This window comes from Besnoitia besnoiti, chromosome VIII, assembly GCF_002563875.1.
Source record: "Besnoitia besnoiti strain Bb-Ger1 chromosome VIII, whole genome shotgun sequence".
Lineage (NCBI taxonomy): Eukaryota > Apicomplexa > Conoidasida > Eucoccidiorida > Sarcocystidae > Besnoitia > Besnoitia besnoiti.
Window position 1 is genome coordinate 1,168,259 of NC_042363.1, and position 11,061 is coordinate 1,179,319.

Below are 11,061 nucleotides of genomic sequence, written 5' to 3' on the forward strand. Positions count from 1 at the left end.
CCTCTATATAAGTGCCAGGAGCAGGTGTATATATACATGCATGTATATAGGGATGTGTATGTATGTGCGTATGGCTATACATGCCGATTACAGAACGCGTCGCTAAGGTGGATATGTGGTGCGCATCGCCGTCGACGAAGAGCTTCATTCTTGACACTCGGCGAAGCCTCAGTTTTCTCACTCGACTTCATTAACTGGATGAGAACGGGCAAATGCCATCAACGAGCGGCGCCACACTCCCTCCCTGCCTAGTCAGCGGTCACGTAGCCAAAGTGGATATCTGAGAAGGTTATCCTTCCAGCACCCGTCATACTGGCGTTAGAGGTTGGAAAACAGGAAGCGTGCCTTTTTATCGAGTCTGCGCGGGACCCGAACGCGCGTCGCCGCGCCTCGGCTACCGCTTGTGCACCTACTCAGCGGCGCCTTCAGTGTGTGAAGTGTCGGTCGCAAATATGTGCGGAGAGCTTCGAGGTTATTGAAAGGAGATACTAAGCAAACATAGACGAAACTCCTTGGTGCGTCTCCACCTCCCGCTACACGCTGACGAGGCTTCCAGCACCGCATCAAAACTCCACGCTGTGTACACGCATTTACGCAGGATCATTCAATTCCCAAGTGTCCATGTTGGCGTGGAAATCAGAACACGTGTTCCTAGAAAAGCCGCTTCCAAACCACCAGAGGATGCATGCACGCAAAAATGCATGTGCTGATGAGTAGGGAGATCTGAAAAAAGCTGAATAAAAAACTATCGCGTGGGGGAGTGGGAAGCTGAGAACGACAAGCCGGGAGAGACAGAGGCGCGCCACATCGAACGCCCTCTTGCTTCTACTCGGAGACTGTAACCTGATCAAGCACGGGTCCTGATCTCAGCTTAGCCCGTCTAATCGCCCCTTAATGAGAGTGGGTAGGGAGGACGGTAGATTTACAGCACGCAAGGCGGGCACTGTCTCCGCCGCTGTACCGATTTTACTTCGCTCCGCTTCAAAGTGCAAACTACGCTTCGCAGACGAGCGTGTTCCTATAGATAACTGGAGCGCTAGAACAAGGCGCGTGCGTAACACATCGAGTTGCAAGGCGTGGAAACATGCAGCGGCGTGGCAGAAAAGTTCCGAAAGTCAGGACAAGAAAACGGGCGAGTCGCCGCCGGGAGGCCAAAAGCGAGGCCGGCGCTGCGCTGGTTTGCGAAGAACCCGGCAAAGATACCGTCCTTCTTCTGAAACCGTCGAGCCAACGAATCTTGCACGAAGGAAGAAAAGAAAATGAGGAAAGACCTTTTCCGAGGCGAGCACGAAAGAATCTCCCACATAAAAGGTCAAGCACAAACAGTTCTGTCAAGAGAACACATGGTAGAAGAAAAAAAAGCGGGTTCAGCGTGAAGGAGCAGTCTCTCCTCGCTCGCGCGCGGCACTACAGCACAGCTCGTCCTCGCGCTTTCTACACAAAAAAGCCCTGTCTCCTCTCTAGAGAAAAACCGGAAAACTAGCTGCGTCACCGCGGAGCCGTTCACAGCATTCACAGATGCGCTCTCCGAGCCCATGGAAATCTACTGCTGAACGAGTCTAGAGGATACGCCGTCCGGCAAAGAGAAAACAAGGAAAAAGACGCCCTGTGAGTTCTCGCCGTCGCCCTGCGCTCTTACGCAGTGGCGCAAACGCGACTCGGTCGCGTCCTTTCGAGTTCGGTGGTGTTGATTCTTTTTTCTTGAATTCTTCTCCCACCCCGCGCGCCGCGCCTGTCCCGCAGGTCTCGCGCAAGATCGATCCCGTCTAGAGCGCCGTGCCTCTCTCGAGGTTCTGGCGAATTTCGAGGGAGCTCGCCCCGAAAGCTCGGTCGATCTTCTCGTTGTAAATTCTGTTTCGCTCGTTGATATACGTGACGTTGTCGTCTTCGTGGAACGTGCGCCGGCGGCTGAAGTTCCTGCGGCGCTTCTGGGCATTCTCCACGCTGTTGACCAGACGATCCTTCGCTGCCTCCGTGGGCTGCAAAAACGAGAAAGAAAAGAGAAAACACCGAAACAATGGTTGGACTAATGACGCTAAGGAAGAGGAACGTCGGCGGAGGAAACAAATCCGCAGCGGCGAGTTTACGACGCGCGCGAAAGAAAGCAAACGGCGGAGGCGCCGCACACGCATCTACGAAGAGGAACGAAACATCAAGGGGCAGGCGACAAAGGAAAGCATGCGAGGCGGGGTAAAAGTGGAAAGACGAACGCACGACGGCGGCGAGAGAAAGTAGAGGAAAAGAGGGAAGTGCCGATGAAGGCACGGTAGCGTCCTGCAAAACAATTGGAAAAAAACGCGCTTTAGAGGCACAGAAGAACAGGCGACAAGTAAAACAGAAGACAGTCGTGATGGAGCGAAGAAACGCAGGTGGAAACCGAGACGATGCAAACAGATGAGGGCGGCAGTGAGCACGGGTTTCTACCTTGAAGTCGGCGGCAACGAGAGCAGAAGAGGGGTCGTAGAAAACGCCCCCTAGCGCCTCTTTCTGTTTCCGATATTCGTCCTCCTTGAAGTTGACTTCTGTCAGCCTGCACACGCGCATTCCCCCCACAACGCGCACGGCGCCGAGGCGTTTCAGCCCTTGGTTCCTCCTCCGAGTCCGCTGGCCGAACACATCTTGGGGATAGACGGCCCAAAATTCACTCCTATTCGAGCAGCGAGCCCTCGCAGACGACTCTACGGAGGCCAGACCCCCGCAAGTAGTCGGCGTTCCACACACACAGAACGACCGAGAGACCGCGGCGAGGCGCAGAGAGGCAAAGACCAACAGAGAGCCGCGAGACTCCAGACTTGCCTTGACGACGAGCGACACAGAGCGCGCTGATACAGTATAAATATATATCGAGACAGATAAAAAGGGACAGATAGAGAGGCCGGTAGAGAGAGGCCGGTACAGAGAGACAGGTAGAGAGACAGAAAGACAGAAAGATAGATAACGACATACATGCATATGCATACCTATAGAAAGTACATGGGCACGTAGATAGACTCACGACTATATAGCAACACGAGGATGAACAGACTTACCCTACTACGCAGACACGGGTGGCATTTGCACCCAAGTTTTCTGCGAGCTCTCTCTGGTTTTTCCCGCAAGTTGCGCGGAGGCCTTCCTCACCTCTTTTTGTGGGCTCGGTACAGAGCGTCTTGGTTGAAGACGTTCCATCCAAAAGTCTTCTGTCCGCGTTTTTCTTCCTTGAGTTTTTTGTCTGCGATGAGCGCCGCGGCGTCGTTCATGTAGCCTCTGCGAAGTCTGGATTCCTCGGCGTCTTCATCCTCTTCTTCGTCCTGTGACCGCCCCTTCTTCTTCTCAGGCCCTTTGGTCTTCGAGTCGTCCTCTTCGCCATGCAGCTGCCGCAGAACGGATCGCACCAGCCCCTCCGCCTTTCGCTTCTCGTAGACGGGGTCGTTCCACACACGCTTTTCTTCCAACACCTGCGGAGAGAGAGAACGTCACGCGCGCACACCAGATGAAACGAAGCGCGAGGAAGCTGCCAGCAGAAGCCCAGGAGACGCAGAGGCGAAGCGACGGCGTGCGAAGAAATAAGGCTCGAGAAAACGGCTCACGGTTGACTCCGACAGGCACCAAATCGCAGAAGGCTTTTGGCACCCCCAGGAGACACAACGCGAGACGCGGAGAGGAGGCATAGAGCACGAAAAAGAGCGAACAAGAACGGCGAAGAAAACGCGAAAAGAAACCAGACGCGTCGTACAGGAGGACGGTAGAGAAGATCCACGGTGGAGGAAACAGAGAAGTAGACACACACATCGGCCAAAAAACTAGGACGGTGGAAGACGAACAAAACTCCGAGCCTTTTGAATCGATTACGGAGAGAGAAAAGAAGGATCACCCAAGGCGAAGGCACTACCGAGAACATGCCTGAGGCGCAGCTGCAGGCATATCGCAGGCATGTTGTCGCGCCATGGGGAGACGGACGCCCCACGCGTTGTGGCGACCAGACTTACTTCTTTGTTGTTCAGCTTCCGTCCTTCGTTGATTTTCATTCGCAGCGCGAGAATCCTGCTTCTTCGCGCGCTGTTGTCTGCATCTTCCTCGCTGCCTTCTTCACTGCCTTCGCTCTCTTCTTCCTCGTCCATGAGCATGACATCGATTTCTTCGTTTCCAGTCTTCGGCGCGCCTGCTTTCGCCTCAGATTGTGCAGCCCGCGCCTTAGCATCGTCCTCCGCAGTTCCACTCTGCGCCTTCCTCTTCTTGCGCCAGTCCCCCCCCGCGGCTTCTCTGGGCTCGGCGCGCTCCTGGGGACTCGAGTGACCTTCATCTTCCTCTTCTTCCCGGTCTTCCTCATCGACCTGGAGACCTGCGTACTTCTCCTTCAGATCGTGCGCCGCCTCCTGCTGCATTTGCTTCAGGAGTGCCTCTGCTTTGAAGAGCGCACTCTTCAGATACCGTTGCTTCTTCCTCTTCATTCTCTCGCGCTTGCGCCGATGCTCCGCCGTCTCGTTCTCGCTGCTTTCGCTGCTGCTGCGGCTCGCGTCGCTTTCGCTGTCTGAGAAAACAAAAATAGAAAAAAACACAGGACATGTCACGTGTTCCGCCGTCTAACGTGGGAATCACTCACCGCAGGCGTATGTAGTGAGGGTATCTGCTTTAGGATGAACTGAATGCCGGCTCCACGAAAATATGCAGTCAGATCTAAACGCATATCTGAAGCCGCTACAGGGTCACAGAAAAGACCAAACGCAAGTGCAGGGACAACGGGAAAGAGCAACTGGCGTGTCCAAGCCACGAACGGCTGCTGCATGTAAATCCCGAGACCGTCTTAGGAAGAAGCTTGGATCAAGGGGGGGCACGCAGAGATCCGCAACGAGAGGAAGAGAGAAAATTCCTAAGAAAACAGAGAATCGACACATGCGCATGCAGTGGAAAGTCCTGGCGAGTTGATGCGCATATTCCTCAGCCGTTAGACAATCTGAGGCCGAAGATCCGTTACCGAGAGACGCGAGACGCCACGGAAGCACAGAGGAGAGGGAGAGAGGAGAGAGCAACTAGGAGAGGAAAGCGAGCAGGGAGACGAGTGCAGAAAGGAAACTTACCCACTAGTTTGTGCTCATCTTCTTGCTTCTTCAGCTGCTCCCTCACGTGGCGATCCATCATCTCGTTCAGCTGCGTCCGCGTCGTATGCAGCGCGTTGAGGCGTCTCGTCGCGACCCCGAGTTCACCGCACCCTGTAGAGGAGGAACAAGACGCCGGAAGAAGAGCCAGACCACGGCAAGTGTGAGGGTGCGCAGTAGACTATCCCACGGCACGACGTAGATGCTCGCGGGCGCTGCGTGTGCGTTCTTCCCTCACCCAAAGCGAGATATCCCTCCTCCGCTCCCCGTCTGCCTATCGCCTGCTCGCCGCCTCGCTTTCACGCAACTTCGCCAGCCCCTTTCTTCACATCCTTCTTCCGATTCACTGCCTCCTCTTCCGCCGCTCGTTCTTCTCGCACTTCTCACCGGAGATCACGATGGGGACTCTGGGTTTGCCGGTCTTTGGGTCGACCGGCACGAGCTGCATCGCGCGGAGAACTTCCATGCCCTCGACGAGCTGCCCCACGACCACGTGCTTGCCGTCGAGTGCCGACGCCTTGCGCAGCGTGATGTAGAACTGACTCCCGTTCGTGTGTCTGCCGTTGTTCGCCATCGCCAGGCACCCTGAAGAGGAAGCGAACCCCGCAGTGAAGACAAACACATCCACACCAATACATATATACCCATCAATGTATATAGTGTATAACCTATATAAACCTATTTATTTACGTATATATATATATATATATATATATATGTATGGAGAGAAAGCGAGCATGAGAAGGGGCGTAGCCGCATGCTTTTGCGCTGTTCAGGGCGGCGAACAACGCCCGTCGCAACGGGGCAGGGGGGGACAGGGGGGGGCAGGGGGGGGCAGGGGGGGGCAGGGGGGGGCAAGGGGGGGACACGAGTGAGAAGCAGCGCGGCTTCCTCTCTGTGAAGGCAAGCTGAGCGACGGCTCCCAGACATGCCTGCATGGAGACTGCGTCAAGAGCGAGATGGCGGCTTGGTGCCCGCCAAAGAAGGAAGCGGAAAGAGAAAAGGAGGGCGTGACATCTTCCCCGAAAGCGAGCACGGTTTGCCTGTGAACTCCCCTGCGCATGTGCCTATACACGGGGACGAAAGGATACAGACAGAGGAGGAGCCTCAACTCTGGAACGAACACGCTGCATGCATCGATACCGGCACATCTCGATAGCCAGCACCGCACGGAAGTCGACACAGATGCGGGTACACGCAGAATCCGCGTCTGCGCCTGAGAAGAAAGAAATCTTACCAGCCTGCGCGTGTCTGCGGACAAAGTTCTCATCGCGGAAGGAGCCGCCCCACACACACTCGCCGCCAGTTCCGTCGTCATTTTGGATGTCTCCTCCCTGAATGAGCACGCCCTCAACGACTCTGAAGAAAGACGTGCCCAGGTAGTGCAGAGGTTTCCCCGTGCGTCCAGATACTCCGTACTCTCCGGTGCAGAGGCCGCGGAAGTTCTCGGCAGCTTTCGGCGTGATGTCGTTGAAAAGCTCGAAGACAAGCCGGCTTCCGGCTTTGCTTCCGATGCTGATGTCAAAATACACTGTGAACTTCCCCATCTTGCTGCATTGTAAGTGGAGAACTGAGCGAATGTGTCGAAATCATGAGAAACCAGAGACAGCTGGGTCCCAGGCTCCTCTTGGCAAAGCGTGAGGGCGGAAAGACCGCGAGAGAGAGAGAGAGGAAGAAGCGAAGTGGAAACGCAGAGACTAAACGGATGGCGTCTGTGAAACCGCACACACCAGGTGCGGCTTCAGGCTCAGGCCGAAACGAAAAAACGACGAAGGATCCGCACAGATTGCCTCCGTACCGGCGAAAACGAAAACGCTCCAAGGAGAGAGAGGGGAATGCAGGGAATACATTCGCGCATAAAAACGGAATCGTGCTAGAGGAAAACAAACAAGGCCACGTACTACGAGAAAACACAGAGACGGTATGAAAGGACTACGCCCAATCCGCTTTCCAGGATAGTGTTCGTATCAGGGAGTCTCTGACGGACAACGGACCGAAACGAGGCGGGGGGACGAGAAGGTTCGCGAACCTCACACAGCGGAAAGAGCCCAAGAAGGGCGGGGATTTCTGGGACTTAGCCGCAGCGGGGAAAAGTTGAACAATCTGGTAATCGAACCCACGCGACGGGCAGAGGCCTGGCGTATCTTTCACCGTATTCCCGCCTCCACTACCTTCAACCAAGGGGGGCACACGTCGTATCCGACGAGAAAGGTGAAAATGCTTCGTTCCGTTTTAAGGCAAACCAGAGAAGACAGTTGCCGTGCCACGAAACACAACGGCCTCAAAGCAGCTAGGGGAGAGTGCGGCAGCCAGCGCTCATGCGAGTGTCAGTCTTGTTTGCGGAATAAAAGGGTTGACGTCGTCCTCAGTTCTTTGCCTGCGGAGAGCGCCGCGACTCTCTGTGTGTCTCTGATGGCGAAGTAGGCGCTCTTGATAGCGAAAGTCGGCAAGAGAAGGCAAAAGCTGGTATTTGTGGCGGGGCAAGCGACCGATGCATGTACGGTTAAAATGCAAATCGCACATGCGGTGATATCGATGACCAAGGGTTCACCGCGTTCATTGCGTTATACAGCTCACAGACATCCGCTGTTGCCGAGGAAGACTAATGCTGCTTATGACCAGCGGTTCAATTTCTGGCATCGACCGACACGCAAAAAAGAAAAACGGAACATGAAAACCAAGACAGTTACACAGCTCCCCCACCACGCGAGCGCAAGCACCGTAGCTCAGTGGAAGAGTGGGGGGCTCATAACCCCCAGGTCCATGGATCGAAACCATGCGGTGCTAGAGCTTGTTGTAGAGCAAATACTTTTGAGATTGCTAAATACTTTTAAGATTGCTACAAGGTCTTTCTGTTTTTTTGTGCGCCTCTGGTTTATTTGCTCATCTCACAGCACGGCGATAATTTGCTCGCTCGCACCTATCGTTCGGCAGTTCAGCATCAACGGAAGGACTTGACGTCTGATGCTTGCACGTGAGCCGGGGGGAAGTCGCCGAAATACGTCCAGTCACCCGAAATTTCGGTATCCCATAAACACGCGATCCGGACAGTTCGACGAGCAGGCAAAGCCAACATGTCAGAACTGGCGTCCTTCGCCGACAGCCAGCACCGCGACCCCACATGAACTATGGTGAACGTGCGGATAGACACGCAACTCTGCAGAATCAAGGCTTCACGGAAGACGGCAGACGTTTCGGTATACTTTACTGTCGTCGCTACACTCGAGTGTCTGAAAACTATACCCCCATCTTTGTGCAATGGATACGATGCGCGTCACGGAGCCTGAGACGACTCTCTCCCCCGAAGCAGCAAGCACGCGCAGAACGTGCTGCCCTCGGTGCCATCCCCTCGTTCTGTTGAATTCGACCTCGGAATATAGCCCAGAGCGCACGCAAACGCATCCCGGTAAGAACGGAGATATGGGCTGGTGCAAAGGACGAGGACGATGTCGCGGAAACACGCATTTTCCTCGCATCCTTCTCCCGGACTGCTCTTGAGCAATCGGGGAGGGACGGTTATTCATATGGGGTGGCAGGCCCTCAAGGGAAGGCCTGCGTTTTCCAAAGACAGACTGGCACACTACCCATGAGCGATTACAGACTTGTTTTGCTACCTGTTTGCTGTGTACGTTGTATCGCCGCGTGGATCAGCCGCATCACGACTTTTGGAAGTTCTTGTTTACGCCTCTAACGTCAGGAGTCGAACGGTCGCACATGTCCGCTAGCGTGATTTGTGCTGTGGCGCCAGATGGTCCCAGAGTTCCCATCTCTCCAAAAGTTCCGTTGAATTTAGTCGAGGGCTTGTCCAACGTAGACGGGCCGCCGTGGGCGTGCACTCCTGTGAAGGTGCTTTTGTCGTCATAGAAACGGACTGGCTCCATTTTAGTCCCAGTGAACGAGGGACCTGAGGAGGAACACATTTTCTCTGTGACCTCCTCGAGAGACGTCTTCTTGCGCTTCGCAATCTCCTCAACTACCTTCTCAAAGTCCTCGTACGTGATACGTTTTGCACCCTATTGAAGAAACTCTCAACAGCAGCCACAGGCACCTCTTAGAATTCCTGCAACATCAGGCTAAAAGAACAAACGCCCTGCCGCGGCTAGGACGTAATGAACTCACACTCGGGACGCTCCGTTGTAGCGACTCTTGAGTCCAGGAGCTTACCTTAGCTTTGCACTTGGTGAAGATGAGATCAATGTCAGTGGGTGTTGTCTGCTTATCGATAATCCCTGTTTCCTTGCAGAGCTTCACCAGGGTCCGACTATCCATGTCACCCTTCCCCTGAGTGTAGCTTTGAAAAACGGCGGGAAGACTCATCTTGTCTGCAGGGAACACACAAGAGCCATGCCGCCTGATCGGGGTTATTGCGTGAGCAGTCTGAAACTGCCGACCCAGCCACACACTGGAACCACGCAACACTTGCATCGAGCGGATTCCGTGTGATCGCTGCAAGAGGCCCTTCGCTTCTTCTGTGATCAGGCTGTCTCCATACGATCCCTCGGCCACCTGCCAGACCAGTTTACAAGCAATTCATCGCGCTAGCGGGAACGCGGAGCCCCAGGCTTGGAACCAAACATCCAGATCTGGGAGATTATACATCCAAAAAGGCAAAAAGCACGCAGCAAGAGCCTCTGTCGCAGCCTCAAAATATCGCAGTTGCCGACTCGAATCGCAGGAGGTCCCACCCTTCTCGGTCATGTCAAACACCTACCTCACTGCGAATATGTACATGGCACGCGGCCACAGACACGTGAAAAATCAGGATAATGTGGTGAGTAGAAAACCATCGAAGATCTGTTTTAATGGACTAATCACGATAAAGCATGAAGTGTGACATGTGTCGGAGGGCAGTCACTCAGTCGATGCGACACGCGATCGATGCATGCGGCTAGCCAGAGTCCCGGCTTCCTGGTCGTCTCCGCCACGCCGGGCCCATCCCAGTCTAGTTTACTATATGTAGCCCAACTCAGCCGAAGACCTACGTCGACGGGAAATGAAGGCATTTGGGCAAGAGAAACTGCGCAATTAAGCGCGCATCTTGTTCGCATTAGCCATGCCGTGCGTTCCAAACGGAAATGCAAAACATTCAGCACACCGCTGTCTCGACCGGCATTCGCGAGCGACCACTTCAGGAAGGCCTAACCCGGCCACATTTGAGCCTCTCGTGTAGTCAGAAGGCTGTATCGTTTCGCCACGTGACCTCTCGAAGTAGCGTGCTAGTCCCTACGGACGGTGGAGGCTCAATGGCCTGCTCAAAGTTTCGTGGAACGCGCCGAGCGACTGTGTTGCCGTCCTTCCCCCAGCCCCCCCTTGAATGAATCGGCCCTCCAGCCTCGTTACGCCACGCGAGTTTCAGGAGCATCGAATACGTGGTGACGGATGGAAGGGAAATTCACTGATAAGATTACGTAATTGATGCAGAGGGACGCCGCTGTCCTGCCAACTGAGAACGGTACTGCGGCGTACCAGAGAGATTCATGTGGAGCCTTCCCTCTCCGCATGGCGCACCTAGATTTCAGGTCACGATATCAGCTATCCAGAACGACCCATCAACTTTCCAGCATCGCTCCAGCAGGCACACTCCAACTGGTGTAGAGGACGCAGCTGCGCCTTTACCATGTTCTAAGAAGCGGAGCAAGGTCAGCCGCAACCGTAAGCCCAACGTACCGGTCGCCGTGCAGTAGGACGAGATGCACAATGTGGACGCGCTTAAAAAGATGGGAGTTGAATTCAGCTACACAGATTGCCGGCGCATAAGCTGTTCATACTGCTCCCGCTGGTGTTCTGGTAATGCATTCGTAGGACAGCATTGCGGCCTAGGCCAAACGTGCGGCTATGTTTGAACGTCTATTCCTGGATGTGTATAACGTCGGTCTGATAGCTTGTGTAATGGCTCCCCCCGCGTGCAGCTGATGCCACAAGCTCCTTCCAACTCTTCGTCCTGCGCCTCCTACAGGTGAACACACCCACGCGTCACCATCCAGAG

At 54.7% G+C, this 11,061-nt stretch overlaps 2 protein-coding genes and 1 non-coding gene across 3 annotated transcripts; 1 reads left to right on the forward strand and 2 right to left on the reverse strand.

Annotated features, from left to right (window-relative positions):
• Positions 1-1,766: 1,766 nt before the first annotated feature.
• BESB_082950 (putative cyclophilin) lies at positions 1,767-6,622 on the reverse strand (the record flags this gene model as incomplete). Its single annotated transcript, XM_029366645.1, has 7 exons — positions 1,767-1,979; positions 2,425-2,530; positions 3,121-3,437; positions 3,969-4,510; positions 5,058-5,189; positions 5,463-5,660; positions 6,313-6,622. 7 exons carry the CDS (start codon positions 6,620-6,622, stop codon positions 1,767-1,769), a joined length of 1,818 nt encoding a protein of 605 aa, XP_029217105.1.
• A 1,168-nt stretch (positions 6,623-7,790) lies between these two features.
• Positions 7,791-7,862, forward strand: BESB_085860. Its single transcript has one exon. It is a non-coding gene; the product is annotated as a tRNA-Met (tRNA).
• Positions 7,863-8,731: 869 nt separating this feature from the next.
• BESB_082960 (p25-alpha family protein) lies at positions 8,732-9,392 on the reverse strand (the record flags this gene model as incomplete). The annotated part of the gene is made up of 2 exons (XM_029366646.1): positions 8,732-9,088; positions 9,240-9,392. 2 exons carry the CDS (start codon positions 9,390-9,392, stop codon positions 8,732-8,734), a joined length of 510 nt encoding a protein of 169 aa, XP_029217106.1.
• Between the last annotated feature and the right edge of the window lie 1,669 nt (positions 9,393-11,061).